The sequence below is a fragment of the Euprymna scolopes genome, chromosome 29 (assembly GCF_053919585.1).
Source record: "Euprymna scolopes isolate OS-2025 chromosome 29, ASM5391958v1, whole genome shotgun sequence".
Lineage (NCBI taxonomy): Eukaryota > Metazoa > Mollusca > Cephalopoda > Sepiida > Sepiolidae > Euprymna > Euprymna scolopes.
In genome coordinates, this window is record NC_136510.1 from 64648552 (window position 1) to 64667425 (window position 18874).

Sequence of the window (18874 nt, forward strand, 5' to 3'; positions counted from 1 at the left end):
TATAAAAAAAATCGTAACAATCAATATCATTAGTTCAATTTTTAGAATTGGAATTATAGAATCAAGGTTTAACAGAATTGCTATTCCAGAATATCTACATTCCATTTGTAATTCCGAACATTACTCGTTGAACGTAAACAAGAAAGATGGCGAAGGTGAGTTTGCTTTTCCCATCTCTCTCTACACTTCATTATACCTATTTGAAATGTAATACTCTTAATCTTAGTAGGTTTTCCTCACTGTTAGAAAGACCCGAGTATCCATTGTTTGGATATTTCGAGTCATTCTTATTATTAAGGTAACTTTTATAATAAGTTCGTCGAACAACCAACATGGCGATAGAATGCACATCACAGGAAAGTTCAGGAAATCCCGAAAAATCTTGAATGTTATCTTTTATTGTTGTCGTTCGAAATTGTTTTAACATTCACTGTTTAATCAAAGCGTGTGACGTGACTTTTGTATTTGCTTTACAAACGTAATTGGCAGCTGTAGGCGGTAAACGGAGTCGGCCTAAATTCTTTCTTAAATTCTTGAACAAATGAAATGTTATTTCTCTTTAAACAAAAAATCAGTTTGATTTCCTCCAAATATTTTCGATAAATTTAACACTAAGTAATCTTTTTCTTTAAATTAATTGAAATGTGATTTACGGAAAATCGTATCCTATTTTGTTCTCATTCTGGTTATTAAGAAAAGCCATACGTTTTTAAAAGGTTTAATTTGACAAAAAAAAAAAAAAATCTTTATACAAATATAAAATAAATTTCATTTCGTTTCATTTTTAATTTTTATTAATAAAAAAAAAAACTCGAATTTTTAGGTGAACTTGACTTTTAACGGTCCCGTTTTGGATGTTCTAATTTTTGACATTTGTGTAGTTTATATACTGCTGAGTGCTGAGTGGAAGGAGGGACTTAGTTAACTATTCTAAACTTTCATTAACAATTTAATAAACAAAAGGGCACTTCTGTTGTTTACGAAGTGTTATTTGCTTAAAATAGAATTTTCAAGTTAAATTCGAATTTTTATGGTATCTGCAAAAGTGTTTTTTTTTCTTTTTTGTATTGACTTGACATCTAGACTAAAGGTAAATATTAGGATTGTGTAATGTGTGTGTTTTACTGTTTTAGTGCTTGTTAAAATAGTCGACAAATCGATTTTTTTAAATATGTCGTTTTAAGCAAAAACGATGGTATTTTTTTTTTTTTTTTTTTTTTTTTTTACGACCTAACTCGGCGTAGTATAAACACATTTTGAGGTTGGGTGTGTTAATTCCGAAAGCTGTTCTTATTATGGAGAGGTTGAGGGTGTTTACTCTGGGTTAGATCGTAAAAAATACTTTGTGTTTTTAGTAAAATAAAGTCTATCGCTATCGGCTAAAACAAATCGTCAGCCATTACACTGGCTAAAAGGCAGATAAGTATGTCACCTGTATTCGCAATCTTCAAGGTGTTTACATCTAGGGAAAATGCAAATTGCCCCAATTTTCCGTAGAAATTATTTTTAACTATAAATAATTGGTGCTAGTGCTCTTACTGATCCGCGCTATTTTTTAAATCGTATTTCCAAGTTTAATTAAAGTTTTATGATATGCTTTTTTAATTCAATTGTAAGGTTAAAGTATAGAATAGTTACAAAACACCCTCCCCTCCCCCATGTTAAGAACGGCTTTTTAAATAATAACGTTATTTCAGTACGGCACTCGGGCAGTCGGGCACTAGTACTAAATAATTTTCTACTCCATGAATTTTTGTAATTTCGATATAACATGTAATTACTGTTTTTTGATTAAAACATATTTTAAGAAAATCGATCTATCTTAACAAGCACCGTTTTTTTTTAATTATTAATTCAATAAATCATTATACAATTGTACTACGTGCGTACACAGCAACATGTGGCTTGCATACCTTCCTATACCCCCCACACTCACCCGATGTACACGAACGTCGTGTGATTCATGAGCACAACTTCGTCAATCCTTAATGTTCTTCCACATTTATCAGTGGAACATTTGTCTCGCATTGGCATTGTTTGTTTTTTTTATTTCAAATTTGAATCCGAAATGTTAAGTCTACGTAGAAAAGTATTTTGTCTACATCTGTATTTTCGCTTACTTTGTCTAGTCTACATTGCAAAAAATGCCCACGGTATCATCAATTCTTATTAGAAGCCGTAAAAATTAAATTTCGCTTTTTCAGTGTTTTTGCTATTTTCGGTGCGTTTCTTTTTTCTTCAAGTAAACAGAATAATAACTTCAAATTTAATGAACTCGTTTGATTGCATTCATTGGGGCCAATACTCCTCCCTATCTATTCCCTACTTTTAAAATGTCAAATTCTTGTAAATGTTTTACACTTTTAGGAAGTCACTAAACTTATGAGACTTTATTACAATAAAATTTCCTAAATTGTCACCAGATTTGATTTTTAATTCAATTGACAGTATTTTTGGTACTTGTACAGTTTAATCAAGACATTAAAAAAATGAAAATATCGGAAAAGTTTAAATTGTACGTATCCGCTATGGAATGAAGATCTGATCTCCGAAAAAAAGTTTTACCTAATTTCATCAAGTAGTTTTTGTTTTACAGCGAAAAAACAATTTGTTATGATACCGAGCAAAAGGTTCGATTTTTAGGAAGAAAAGCTAGTATTAAAGATGGGAGGGAGTGTCGGCGCTTTAAATTGAGTTATCTCCCCGTAGCGTTTCTAAACGCCAAGCCAAAATTAAGAAAAAATCCAAGATATCTGCCTTGAACGTGCTGTTATAAAAATGTTTTTCCGCTGTAAAAAAAAAAAAAAAAAAAAAAAAAAAAACTACTCGATCAAATTAAGTGAATTTTTTTTTTTTTCCGGAGATTTTCAGTTCAAAACGGATACATACAATATAACCTTTTTTTGATATTTTCATTTTTTAATGTCTTGATGTTTCATCAAGACATTAAAAAATGTGCAAGTACCGTATTTTTTATTTAGAATTAATATTGCTAGGCCGCTGGGAAAATGGTGGGATCCTTCTATCGATCCAGTAGATATCTCGCTGCTCTATCTATATAAGAGCCAGGTACGTCCAAGGATGAAGTACTGTTGCCACATTTGGGCAGAGGCTGCTAGAAAGGACTAATTCTGCCTTGATAGTGTTCAAAATAGACTTTGTAGCCTCATAGGAGATGTCCTTTTCTCTTCCCTGCAACCTCTTTCTCACAGAAGAGATGTTGCGAGTTTGTCTCTGCTTTATCGTTATTTTCATGGCAAGTGCTCGGCTGAGCTCCAATCTATTGTCCCCCTTCGCCAAACTTTCACAAGAAACACCCGTCTAGCAGAAAACACTATCAATAATTTCCCCCACTCTTTATCTGTGCCTAAATCTAAACGTAGACCCCCATGACCAAAGCGTCTTTCTTAGAACTGCACACCTATGGAATTGTCTTCCGTTTTCCTGCTTTCCAGCTGACTACAATATGGTTGTTTTCAAGTCTAACGTAAACAAGTTTTTAATGGGCCGTTCCATATAAGTTAACAAATTTACCGAATTTCCATTACTAACGATTACTATATTGTCCAATTTCCACTGTACACTCTTTAACCCTTATCCTCGAGTGACCTCTTGGCCTTGATAAGTGTGATGCCTATGTAAAAAAAAAATCAATCAGTCGCAGATAATCTCAAAAGAAAGCGTAAACATTATCTAGTATAAAAAATAATTCTGTGTCCTCAGTAAAAAAAAAATTTTTTTTTTTTGTAAATATTATGACATAAGCGTTCCAGCACCACCCCTGCCCCCCTCCCCAATGTAAACAAATTTTGTGAAATTTTAAACGGTATGCAACTTGGTAAATGTCGGCGCGTTACTTACGGAAAAACGGTTAGTTAAACTGCAGAAGCACCTGTTAAACTACACAAGTTCTGTAACTGAATACCCTCCCCCTCAAAACAGAACAAAAAACAATGTTTGGTGCTTATGTTTTTGTAAACCACTCATGAAATCTTTTTTAGATCAATTAAAAACTACACAAGACAAAAAAAAAAAGAACCACTTTTTTCTTTTCTTTTCTGTTTTTTTTTTTTTTTTTTTTTTTTGAAAACTTATTTCAAATGGCTGCTTAAAGATTCCTACGCGATGTGATAAGACACTTCACTATACCCGTTCGCACGCAAATGTATCATGTAAGAAAAACACTACCGAAAGTGGTGAAATGGCACAAAATAGTTCCCATGGTCCAGAGGTTCATACCATGCAAACGGTAAATTTGCGGCGAGTTTGATTATCAGATTCGTTATCAGCGACCTCGAATACCTCTGAAATAACAAATTAGAGTGGTCGGTGTTCTGTTGTAGCGTAAGGTAACATTTACCAAAAATTATTTTAAGTGTAGAAAATCACATTTTCAATGTTTCATAACAGACAGCCATCTTTGGACTTTGGACAAGATGTCTGTCATGAAACATTGAACTTCGTGAAAAGCCTTGACCTTGCTAGCCAAAAAAGCGAAATGTTGTCAGCAGAACAAAATAAGAAATTGATTACAGGAAACAGTACCCACAGAATTAAAAATCTGCTCAAATCAATTTAGCAAAATACTTTGTTGCATCATTTCCATCTATTCAGTCTAAAACTATGAAAAGTGAAAATAAAAAATAAAAACTGCTTTTTTGTACATAAAATAATTTTTATAAAAACATTAAATCTAAAAAAAAATGTTTAAAATGACAGTTGTTTTTTGTAAATAAATTATTTTTATTAACACATTTTGTGAGAAATTCTACAATTATAAGCAAGCATATAATTATAATTATAAGCATTGGCTGATTTGGCCATCCACTTTGTTTAGACCAATCCAATAGGTTGATGTTTTAACCGCCAATGGTGAGCTTGGTGGGCCTTTCAATGCCTTTTCTCTTTACAGGCAGTCCCATTAAAACAGCCAAACAAGAAGGATGGAACTTGACTCTCTCTGGATATGAGGTACTTGGACGCTTCTAACTTTTCGTTTCCTTGAGACTTTATTTTAAAGCCTAAATGATTAGGCTAAATTATTATTATATATGTCTCCCATAGACTTTTTAAGGTCAGAATTATTGATCTGTCATTAATGACTTTTCCTTCAAATGAATATTAATTATGATCTTCTGTAATATCAACTCAAGTCGAGAATGAAATCCTTTCATCAGAAGGCATCATACCAACCCCTTCAATGGCTGTAATTAATCCAATCTTTGAACAGTGCTGTACCCGAATACCAGTTTCTGCTGAAGATAATGAACTTTTACCTTTCGAGGTTGTTACCAGCTCTATTCAGAGGCGAATTAGGCATTTCCTTTTTTGCAATAAAGAACAAATAAAATTTGTGACAAATTTTAGAAGTATGCTTTGTTGTAATTGTTAATTTTTTGCCGCTACAAAAAAAGGTGAGATAAAATATCTCACCTTTTTTTTTCAAGGCCTGCTGGCGGTTAAAATATCGACTAATTGGATTGGTATAAACAAAGACAGTGGATGGCTAAATCGGCTAATGAGGGGTGTGCTTATAATTGTAGAATTTCTCATGAAAAACTGTTTTTGGTACATAAAATATTTTAATAAAAACAATTTTTTTAAGTAAAATGACAGTTGCTTTTTCTAAATAAATTATTTTTACTAACGCATTGTTTTAAATAAAATATTTTATGGTTGTTTTTGGTTTCAAACTTTCAATTTTGCCTCGTTGCATTTTTTCATTTCATATTCCGATGATTCGCTTTTTAGGTCATTGAGTTAACGTTTTTTTTTTTTTTTGTTTTTTTGTTTTTTTTTGAGCAGCCGATTTACCGCCATTTTGGCTTTGGTTCACAGACTTTTGATACCTTTAAAATGTGATTTTCTCCACGTAAATCGCCTAAAATAAAAAAAAATTGAAGTCAAAATGATTCCTCATGTCATACTATTTAAAACAAAACATTTTTACTGCTGACACGGAATTATATTTTACACTAGATAATGTTAACGTTTCTTTGGAGATTACCAAAATATTTGTAGAAAAAATTTCTTTGTGATTAAAAGGCATCTTGCTGGAATATCTCCAACCAGTTATGTTATTTTAATGTAAACTATTTTGAAATTCGATTTGAGTGTAGAGAAACAGTTGTGGTAATTCAAATTTTTGTCAAACCAAAAATTGAATGAAATGGTTTTATATTTGTTTGGAAATAGTATTGGACAACATGTTTTAGGATTCCGCTTAAGTCTCCCCCCTCCCAAAGAAACATTTTGTGGAATATTAATCAAGAGATATTCTGACGAATTGTATTAAAATTGAAAAGAAAGAAAAAGATAAACAAAAATTCTAACATTATAATAATGCATGTCTGTGTTGGACATTTGCACATTTTTAGTCAATATTTCACCTAATGTGAAGAATGTATAAACTCAGCAGTGAAATTGGGACAATAACAGCTTTCGAAGAAAACAAGTGTTAATTGAACAATTTTATTTATTCACATAATTAAAAGATGAATGAAAAACAAAAATGGAATATAAAAGGTAACTGTACAAGGACATCTCATAAAAGAAACTGTGAGCTCATTCCCTATAGACTTGTAAACAGCTGGATCAATTTTTATGAAAGTATTCTTTGTGTCTGGCAGTGTTCTTAAATAAGTTTTGTATCGGTATGTCTTCAATAAGTATTAATAATCGAAATAATCCGATGAAAGAAGGAACAGGCGATTTTGACCAAAGTCTAACATCAAAAAGTATTTAGGAAGCCGAAACACAAGCCAAAAGGTCCGATATATAACATCAATAGTAGGTTCTTTGATATGACGGGTGTGCTCGAAATGAATGTCTCCATTGTAATTGTAAGCACAATTGAAGCGTGATATTTGACTTTTGCATTTGAAAATTTAATTCAAGCCATTCTATATAAAAATATAATTTTATGAAATCAACAGTAGAGACTCTACAATATGTTACTGCAATAAGTCAGTGCGAAGAGGCATATTAAGCTTCCTCCTAGTGCACTGCAATGGGTCCCCAACTAGAGCAGGTAATCAATTTGATTAAAAAATGAACGATTTCACAGATTTCGATGAATAAAAATATGGGAGTGTGAAACATTTGTTGATCATCATTCAATCCCGGGCAACTTCATGTTTCCCTACTAGTAAATGATAAAAAGTAAATATACAAAAATGGGGTTTGCAAACTTGTACATTCGCAGATTTACCTTAATGTTGAGAAAGGTCCTCATTACTTTGTGAGGACCAAGTCATAAGAAATAGCAGCTTTGTCCCTAGAACTTGCTGACTCTTCTTTCATTGAGGCCAGTGTCATGAGACAACAGTTAACTGATATTGTTCATCACTAGTGAAAAGACAAAGGGCTATAGCGACTTTTTTTACATGATCTATAAGCAAGCAATCATTGGATTTTCCTTCAACGTGACCTTTAAAGCAACTAGTATCCATAATTGGATTGACTAGTTTATGTATGCCTTATAAATTTCAAAACATTTCTGATTTAAGAGAATAATCCTATGAGGAATTCGTATCGGTATGCATAAAAGTATCTGACATGTCAAATGGTTGATTGAATGTCGGACAACTCCATCTCACCCCATATTTAGTAAAGACAGTAAAATATGTTGTTTTTTTCTGAAAGTTTGAATATTCATTTACGTAGAATTGATAATATCAGGATGAATTAAAATGCTTAACATTTACATAATATTGCATTAAAAACTATGTTTAGCCATTACAGATTGTACTTAATATCAGCTTAACTAGAAAGTTCTTGCGGTTTTAAACTTTTAAATTCAAATGAACATATCTTGGCTCAAACAAAAAATTATTGATGGAAATAAGCAGCATCAAAATCACACTTTTGTCAACAAAAAGAAAAGTGTATTTTTATGCCAGTAACATAAAAATCTTGCGTTCTGGTGGCGATGAAGTCGCTGAAGGTGTTTTTGATATCTTTTAGGTCTGGAGAGCATGGCGGGTGAAGTAGTTTCATAGCCTAATTTGTTCAACTTCTTCAGGGTCAGTTTAGCAACATGTGGTCGGGCATTGTCGTGAAGGAGATTTGGACCGTTTCTGTTGACTAATGCTCAGTGTTATTGTTGTCAAAGTTTCTAATTCATTTCATCCATTTGTTGATAGTACTTCTCTGCCATAATGGTTTCACCTACATTTATAAAACTAATGAATGCGACCGGTTGCAGACCACCAAATAGTCAGCATGACCTTCTTTTGGTGCAAATTTGGCTTTGGGGAGTGTCATGGAGCTTCATCACCACCTAACCATTGAACTGAGCATAAGCGGTTGTTGTAAAGAACCCACTTTTCATCACAGGTCACAACCTGGTCGTGAAACAGGCCCTTCTTGTTGAATAAAAGAAGGGAAGATGACACTTCATAACAGCATTTTTTTTTTTTTTTTTTTTTTTTTTTTTTGTTCAATTCATGAAACACCCATTTATCAATTTTTTTCTCTTTCCAATCTGTCAATTCACCACCACAAAATTTCGTAACCCACCATTGTGGTGTGGGTTCAGTAGTGGTTCCTGGGCCAAACGCTTTGTTGATATCGCAAGCTGTTTCAGCAGCTTTTCGGTCTAAGAAAATTGTGTGAATTTGCTTTTTCTCCATCTTGTATTCAGCATTCTGAAAAGAAGACATAATTGTTTTACAATGATTATAATTTAAACAATTAGAGTGAAAAATGCTCTATAAAATGATATATTAAGTAAACGTATTATAACGAAAACTTACTTGAAACAACAGCATTTGAAATCAAAATTAGAAATTCCACAAGAACTTTCTTCTAAACCTAATATATCTAAGGATGATTAGAGTGATTTTCTGGGTTGCAATAATGATGCTGATTGCATGTAACCATTGCATTCTTTTGAAAATATCCTTAACAATGATCCATGATAAGGAGAATGTGCTTTTATGACAATGTGGTAATTTTTCCCAATCTTTCACTAGAATCAACACAAATTATCAACTGTAGCGCAAAAAGGAAATGCCTTTTAGGAAGAACTACAATCTGCCCTACATGTATTTATGGATAATGACACCATTTTGTTTTCTCTCTCTCAAATTACAAGGAAGTTTGTTTTCTATTTTCCAGGGCAGTCTTTACTTTTATGTCCTTTTATTTCTTTACACATGAGACAAGTTGTTTACATCTATTTTTTCTAGGTAGTTCATTAGGACATGCTGTGCAACAACTCTTGAAGTGATCCTCCATTGTGCAAAGTTAGCAATATGCAAAAAGCTTATCTGCTTTCTTGCTAAGTTTTTTCAATGCAGAATCAGTTTTTCTGACTATGTATTTCGCACACTGGTTTTTAATAGACTCATGGTTTTTATCAATATTTTAAGGTGCTAATGGTAGTTTTCATAAATCTTTCATTGTCCAGTAAGTAGGATTATAAAAACTATTATAAAAAGGAGGATATATAAAAATGGGCTATGAACATGTACAGTAACACACTTAATATTGAAGAAATGTCCTCATAGCATGTGTAGTACTTTGTGAGCCTCAAGTCATATGAAGTAGCAGTTTTGCTCACTGACCCTTTTCTCATTGGTGGAGAGAAATGCATTCAGTGGGCATTGTCATAGGTAGTCAATGGTTAACTCATGTTAACCTTAGATCCATTGTTAAAAAAAGACAAAAGGACATTTGTGTTTGCATTTATATTAACTTGTTCATGTGAGGTTTTCCTTTTGTTCAGCAATCCTTAAAGGGATTAGTGGCAAGAACTATATTCATTCATCCATATTCTTGTAAAGTTCAATACTATTTCATTTCTAAATGTTCATTTTTGTGTTTTACTTATGTATTTTTTTTTCATCTTCAGCTTAACATGTTGGCATGCATTAGATGCCTTCAAGAAATTGACTTCCAAACTTACCTATTTCTGACCAGGTCTTCATTTATCCCTCTTTGAAGTCTATCTCTATCACTTTCATATTTTCTTTGGCTTTCTCCTATGAACTGAATTTGCTATTTCAACTGTTCTACATCTACTTTCAGAAATCTCACTATACAGTCGTCTTCCTTTGTAGTCATCGAAACTAAACCTGTCTTTAAGACTTACACATCATATTGTCATATCCAATGTATGGGAATAAATTTTTATTTCATCTATTTGATTTTTTAAAAATTTCAAGTTTTGAAAAATATCATGGGGAACTGTTTTTCTTTTTCCATTAAAAATGACACTTTTACACACTTGAAATTAAGTTGAATTCTTAGAATTATTGGCTTTGAATTTTAGAATTGAAGATTGAATTTTAAGATTGGAAGACTTTGTTAAAATGATATTATTTTTTTATAAAGAAGATTTGGTCCACTAGCATTTTGTGAATTGCTCAAGTACACATGTAGGATGTGACATAAGATTATTTGAATGTAGAAAACCCAATACTTTTCAATGGTTTGGTTCATTAAAAGAAAAGTTTTGTTTCTTTAGTATTCCTCTCATTCATTTTGGAAAATGCCAGAAGAGACAGGAACAGATACTACACTTTAATTTTGGTTTGCAAAATTCTATATGAATCACCCGAAGAAGAAAACATATTTAAAAAGTTTGAAATCTAATCTACACAATTTTATATAAACTTCTAAACAACTACATATGTAATGCTTCAAAAGATTTAAGCTTCTTAAAATCGTTTTGTAGCAATTTTTACTTTTTATATTTTCATTTTAAAACTTGTTTCTTTGTTGGAAAATCGTTGTAAGCCCCTCACAACTTGATGAGGTTTTATATTGTGTGTACATTCTCGTTTTTTTTTGTTTTTTTCTTATGTCTTATGGTTTTAGTTCAGTTGCCCACGGGCATGAATAACAAAGCTGAAAATCTAAAAAGAAACAGCTAAAATAAAAAAATGAATTCAAGTGCGTAAGAGGGAAGGAAAGACAAAAAATAACCAAGTAGCAAACAACTACTGAATTGCAGTAATATCTGCTGTCTAATTAATGTATTACTATTTTTAATACATATTCAGTCCCTCTATTTTTAACGTAAGCCATATTTTTTGGAAAAAAAAAAATGAACATTTCATTTTGTTAATTTCTAAACACAACCCATATTTTGCAAAGAAATTAACTTTTAATTTAGTTGAAAATAATAAAAATAATCAGAAATGTAAGAAATTCACACAATTTCAGTTTTGGAGTATTTGTAGAATATTTCTTACTTGATGTCTAATATTAGACATCAATTTTAAAATTTTTATTTTTAAATTTTCACAAAGATTATCCCCCTTTTACTTACTTTATTTAAAACTAAGTGTGTTCAAAAATTTATACTGATCTCTCTAATTAAATGATCAGTATGGATTTTTGAAACACAGTTGTTATGGGTGCAAATGTTGTCTATATTTATTATTGAATCCTGTGCATACAAATATACAATCATATACACATACCTAACTTTATAATAATAGGTATTTTTTCAATCATGGAAAATGCTAGATTTTCCACTCATTAAAAACCAACTGTGTCTGACTTTGCCTGTGTGAGGTGACGATATCCAGCATTATCTCCTCTTTTTTGAGGGGGATATATTGCTTGTTGCTTCCCTATTCATGATGGAATACCGATGGAACTATACAGTTATTTTTACTCTCAGTCCAGATTGCCCACTTTTTTTTTTTTTTTTTTTTTCTTAAGATCTGGATTTTTCCCACATGAGAAACCAACCTTTTGTTTTAAACTCCCCCCCCTTTTTTTTGGGGGGGGGGTCAATACAACACATCTCTCCCTCTGGCAGCCACTATCTTTATGTTCAAACTGGCATCTGCTTCAATATCATAGAAAGAAAAAATGAAAGCTACTAGTGGTGGGACAATTCCAAAATTTTTCTTGGTTCTGATACAATTACCAATTCTGTTCTACATTACTGATTCCGATTCTTACTAAAGGGTGGTGACATATATTACAGAAAAAAATCTTTCAAATGTTTTCTTTGTAATTGATTCAAAGTTGTAAGACAGTTAAAGAGTTATGTTTCTTTTAAAACCATGCTGATTTGCAAGGCTCGGCTTTAATATGATTTAAATTTTTTTATAAACAATTGAAAATAGTTGACAATTGGTATGCACAATAAGGAGACTGTAGAAAGGTAATAGTTAACAAATCTACACTCCCTATCTTAAAAATAATTTTCTAAATGTTACTATTCAGAAAACCATTCTTGACATGAGACATTGTTGATAATAGAAGTAAATAGTAATGAATTATTTCATTTCTTAGTTCTAAATAACTGTTTGATAAAATTATATTTTTATTTAGATAGAAGCTAACATAAAACAACTAAGTAACATCTGAAAATGTTTTCTTTTCTACATTGCATGTACATATTTTGTGAACAGTGTCTACAGATAAATATCTCATATTTGACAATATTCACTTATTTTCCATTAGCTATGTATGATCCTAGTATTCTTATGTTTGATTTCTTTTACTTAAACGGTTCCAAAAGTATCACTTATTACGAACCTGTTTATATGTATATCTACGCCCATGCATAGATGAAACTCAAAAGAAGCAAGACAACTGATAAAGCGCCTGTGACCATGTAAGGTTCTATCTTGTGTGCCTGTATAGTCATTACTTGCCTGATGGAGAGAGTGCATCTTTCACAATGCACAATCCACTGAGATAAACGTGTGGAGATCATCCAATTGAAATTGTCGCCCTGTTGAAATTGAGAAACTAGCCATTAACCTCATTAAAATAAGACACAAATTTTCAGTTACGTTTTCCTACCAAATTTGGCATGACTTGTTCTTATAATCTAAAAATAGCTTATCTTGTTTTTATCTCATGGAAGCATTAATCTTCACATTGAAATCTTTCTATTTCTGATTTTACTAATATTCAAAATATAAATTACCCTTTTTTTTTTTTTTTTATCAAATTTTGATTATGTTATGAATTCTAACTGAAATTCCGTCACTAGTTTATAAGATCAGTTATTTTTATCGTAGCAATTCCACGTCCACAAATATCTCAGTACTATGAACCTATCCACAGATAACTCCACGAATGTATTCATATTATGGAATCCATTCGCGAAAGGCATCTTTTTTTTTCTATTTAACAAGTGAATGTAGTTGGAATATGTTCTTTATTAAAGGTCTTCTCTTGGTGTGCATCACACTGTTGGTTGAGGACTCATTTTCACTGTTTGCCATTCTTTGTTTCTGTCATTTTCAACAGAATAGCCAACAAAGTAAAAAACACAGAAAAAAAAATGTAACCAAAGGCAAGCTAAGTTACTCTTATACCTACCTGGATAAGTATTTTGTGTTTTAACTTACTTTAAAACGATTTTTTAATTTAAAAATAAAGCTAGTGTAAATCTGCTGAGAACAAGAAACATATGGCCTTGTTCGAGCCATAGTTGAGGATCAATAATCTCTAAAAAAAAATTGAAAATTAAACAAAATACTGATAGAAGCACATGCAATAAATGCTCCCAATTGTGCAAAAATGTAATGTTCTACCAGCATTTTAATTTTTGAGCGATTATCGGGACTCAAGTATAATTGAAATTAGACCACCATTTTGCTTTTCATTCTACGTTCTACAGGTTTTACACTACCTTTTATTTTAAATTAAAAAGCACTTTAAAATAAGTTAAAACACAAGAAAACTTATCCAGGTAGGTAGAAGAATAACTTAGCTTGCCTTTGGTAACATTTTTTTTTCTGTAATTATTCCCCCTCCACCACTTTTTTTATGCTTTGTTGGTTATTCTGAAAAATCACCAAAAATGCAAATAATTTTTTACTTAAAAAAAATAGCCTTTGTGCGAAATTCACTGCAAAAACAAATGTAGGTATATTTTTGGTTGTATTGTCATGCAGAAATTTTTAACATTTTTTTTATTTTACATTCAACATTTTTCAATTAAATGTAGGATATATGCAACATTTTTCAATTAAATGTAGGATATATGCAACATTTTTCAATTAAATGTAGGATATATGCAACATTTTTCAATTAAATGTAGGATATATGCAACATTTTTCAATTAAATGTAGGATATATGCAACATTTTTCAATTAAATGTAGGATATATGCAGCATTTTTCAATTAAATGTAGGATATATGCAACATTTTTCAATTAAATGTAGGATATATGCAACATTTTTCAATTAAATGTAGGATATATGCAACATTTTTCAATTAAATGTAGGATATATGCAACATTTTTCAATTAAATGTAGGATATATGCAACATTTTTCAATTAAATGTAGGATATATGCAACATTTTTCAATTAAATGTAGAATATATGCAGCATTTTTCAATTAAATGTAGGATATATGCAGCATTTTTCAATTAAATGTAGGATATATGCAACATTTTTCAATTAAATGTAGGATATATGCAGCATTTTTCAATTAAATGTAGGATATATGCAGCATTTTTCAATTAAATGTAGGATATATGCAGCATTTTTCAATTAAATGTAGGATATATGCAGCATTTTTCAATTAAATGTAGGATATATGCAGCATTTTTCAATTAAATGTAGGATATATGCAGCATTTTTCAATTAAATGTAGGATATATGCAACATTTTTCAATTAAATGTAGGATATATGCAACATTTTTCAATTAAATGTAGGATATATGCAACATTTTTCAATTAAATGTAGGATATATGCAACATTTTTCAATTAAATGTAGGATATATGCAACATTTTTCAATTAAATGTAGGATATATGCAACATTTTTCAATTAAATGTAGGATATATGCAACATTTTTCAATTAAATGTAGGATATATGCAACATTTTTCAATTAAATGTAGGATATATGCAACATTTTTCAATTAAATGTAGGATATATGCAACATTTTTCAATTAAATGTAGGATATATGCAACATTTTTCAATTAAATGTAGGATATATGCAGCATTTTTCAATTAAATGTAGGATATATGCAGCATTTTTCAATTAAATGTAGGATATATGCAGCATTTTTCAATTAAATGTAGGATATATGCAACATTTTTCAATTAAATGTAGGATATATGCAACATTTTTCAATTAAATGTAGGATATATGCAGCATTTTTCAATTAAATGTAGGATATATGCAACATTTTTCAATTAAATGTAGGATATATGCAACATTTTTCAATTAAATGTAGGATATATGCAGCATTTTTCAATTAAATGTAGGATATATGCAACATTTTTCAATTAAATGTAGGATATATGCAACATTTTTCAATTAAATGTAGGATATATGCAACATTTTTCAATTAAATGTAGGATATATGCAGCATTTTTCAATTAAATGTAGGATATATGCAACATTTTTCAATTAAATGTAGGATATATGCAACATTTTTCAATTAAATGTAGGATATATGCAGCATTTTTCAATTAAATGTAGGATATATGCAGCATTTTTCAATTAAATGTAGGATATATGCAACATTTTTCAATTAAATGTAGGATATATGCAACATTTTTCAATTAAATGTAGGATATATGCAGCATTTTTCAATTAAATGTAGGATATATGCAACATTTTTCAATTAAATGTAGGATATATGCAACATTTTTCAATTAAATGTAGGATATATGCAGCATTTTTCAATTAAATGTAGGATATATGCAACATTTTTCAATTAAATGTAGGATATATGCAACATTTTTCAATTAAATGTAGGATATATGCAACATTTTTCAATTAAATGTAGGATATATGCAACATTTTTCAATTAAATGTAGGATATATGCAACATTTTTCAATTAAATGTAGGATATATGCAACATTTTTCAATTAAATGTAGGATATATGCAACATTTTTCAATTAAATGTAGGATATATGCAACATTTTTCAATTAAATGTAGGATATATGCAACATTTTTCAATTAAATGTAGGATATATGCAACATTTTTCAATTAAATGTAGGATATATGCAACATTTTTCAATTAAATGTAGGATATATGCAGCATTTTTCAATTAAATGTAGGATATATGCAGCATTTTTCAATTAAATGTAGGATATATGCAGCATTTTTCAATTAAATGTAGGATATATGCAACATTTTTCAATTAAATGTAGGATATATGCAACATTTTTCAACACTAAACACAAAATAAGTGATAAAGCAGAATTAAAAAAAAAATTTTTTATATAGTCCATATTTGTTTCTAACAAGCATAAGCTATGATATATATCTTTTTACTGAAATTCTTAGTGCAAATGTAAAGTTTTAAATCTTAAAATTAAAGAAAAATGTTATTAAGGATTTTATCACAAAGTTAATATTTTATTAGGTTTAAGTTTTGAAAAAGATTTCTTTCCAAAGATTCTTTTGTTTGGCAAACTTATTTGTAATAATTATTTAAAATTATCATTAAAGGTGTTTTCTCCTAAAACATTGAATTTTTAACTAAGATTAAGTCTATGAAACGCAGCAATAATTTAAATTAAAAATTGGTTAAATTTCTCCAATTAACATTTGACAAAAGTATTAGCAGCATAGTTATTATATTGAAATTTTGTCAATCTATATATTATTATGTTTATCGCCTCATCCATTATCATCATAATCGTAAACATATTTTAAAATAAAAATGTAATATTCCAAATCGCACCAACCATTATTATACCAAATTCTCTTATGAAAATGGAATATTGGGAAATACCCAGTAAACAATTGTTTCAAATGAATAGGTTATCAACAGCCAATGTAAAGTCGGTGCAGATCGCAATCCTAATAAGTGATTTATCGTCAATCAGTGTCTGGTGAGTGCAAATCACAATATTGGTAAGATATTTACTGCCAGCCATTGTATGGTGGGTGCAGGTCACAATATTCATAAGTTATTTATCACTAGTCGGTATATGGTGGGTGCAGATCACAATGCTAATGAGTTATTTATTGCCAGCCAGTGTATGGTAGTACAAATCGCAGTACTCATAATTTATTTATTGCCTGCAAGTGTCTGGTGAGTGCGGATCACAATACTTATAAGTTATTTATCGCAAGCCAGTCGCCGGCCAGTGTCTAGTGGGTACAGATTACAATACTCATAAGTTATTTATCGCCAACCAGTGTCTGGTTGTTGTAGATCAAACTACTAAGTTATTTATCGGCAGCCAGTATATGGTGGGTGCAAATTAGGGGTGTATTGATTATCAAATTGACTGATTACCGATTAATCGGCGTTTGATAATCGTTCGATTACCGATTAATCTGTTTTCTAATGCTGATTTATCAGCAAATTTTGTTGTCATCAATAATACTAATATATTATAAACAAAGACAAGTTTTGTTTGCCAGTGAAAATTTATTGAAGAAACCTGCATCATCTGCACCATATTATCAAATAACAAGCATGACACGCTGTTAACATGTAGATTTTTACAACTGCACTGAATTTGAGGCAAATTTCAGTCCTTTCTCTTCCTATCAAATTAACATAATTATTTTTTATTTTGAATCACTGTCAAAGAAAATTATTACTTAATTTTTCAGTTTTCATGTTGAGGGATTGTACAGTAAATTGCGACGATGTGCGAAACGAAAATAAAGCATTCTTTATACTCTTCTTTCTTATTTTCGGATTCTTACTACCATTACATATTTTTATTTTTCTAGTTTAGATAATGTATATTTTATTGAGATAAATTACTAATTAGATATCGGATATATGTAATTTAAATATGTAAAAAAATGCACTAAATATTGACAACAACCTTCAACCATTATGGCAACCAGTTTCTGCTGGAAATATTTTGATGTCAATCCTAAGAATAAGAATGCAGCTGCTTGCAAGTTATGTCAATCTATTACATCAAAGGGTGGCAAATCAGTAAAAACTTTTATGACTAATATGTTAAACCATCTTAGTAAGGCTTTCTAACATCTAATGATCTCTACTGTGTAGGGGTGGGATTTAGCTGCTTGTCAGGTTATTTATGTCTAAGGGGTACAAGGGCTTCTAGTTCGTTGGAGCATTCACCATTAAAATACTTGTAGAACAGGCTGAGGGATGCAACATTACGTTGATGCAACAGAAGTTGGAGCTTTGATGACAGTTTAGGACCTATCAGGTTAGCAACTCTTTTTTGAACCCTGTCCAGGAGCGAGAAACTAGTAGCAGATGCACCAGCACAGATGTACAACATTGCTCCATACATGGGTGAATAGTGGTCTGTAAAGATACAGAATACTCTTAGGCATAAGTAGCTTTCTAGCATGATAGAGAGAGCCCACCTTCTTCATAGCAGCCTTGGCAATGCTCTCAATGTATCTGTTCCAACTCATGTTCCCTGTGAACGTAAGGCCAAGGAGTTTAAAGGAAGTACTTTCAGGTAATGTATCTTTAGTCATAGTTATTGGTGGTTGAGAAGATTTTTTGTAATTATTGAAGGAAACAAACTTAGTCTTGGCAGCATTGAATGTATGTGTTCATTTATTTTCCCCTCGTGCTTGTTATAGAGTGCGGTGTCATCAGCAAATATACCTCTCTCAGAAACAATTTTATCAGAGAGGTCATTTATGAATATTAGGAGTAATAAAGGGCCTAAGAAGAGACACCTGAGGTACACCTGCATCTGTAGCATACTGTTTAAATGTATGACCGTCAAAGACAACCGGATTCTTCTCTTATTTAAAAAAGATTTAATTATGTTAAGTATTCATCCAGTGATACTGTAAGATCTTATTTTCCTGAGAAGACCATCGTGCCATACCCTGTCAAAAGCCTTAGATATATCTAGGGCTACCGCTCTCCCCTCACTTGCTTTGTCCAGTGTATGGTATGTTAGAGATTACAGTAAGGATATCTGCTGTAGAACGAGCTTGTCTAAATCCATATTGTTGGTCA

General features: G+C 30.8%; 1 protein-coding gene across 4 annotated transcripts in view; it reads left to right on the forward strand.

Annotated features, from left to right (window-relative positions):
• Positions 1-18874, forward strand: part of LOC145252674 (protein FAM177A1-like) — a 96596-nt gene continuing 77722 nt past the window's right edge. For 2 of the 4 annotated variants that reach the window (XM_080112467.1, XM_080112468.1), the window contains exon 1: positions 1-155. In XM_080112467.1, coding sequence (XP_079968593.1) covers positions 147-155 — 9 coding nt within the window. In that variant the 5' untranslated portion in view covers positions 1-146. Of the gene's footprint in view, positions 156-4854; positions 4972-18874 lie in introns of those variants that run through there. The other 2 variants (XM_080112465.1, XM_080112466.1) reach the window with 1 other exon arrangement.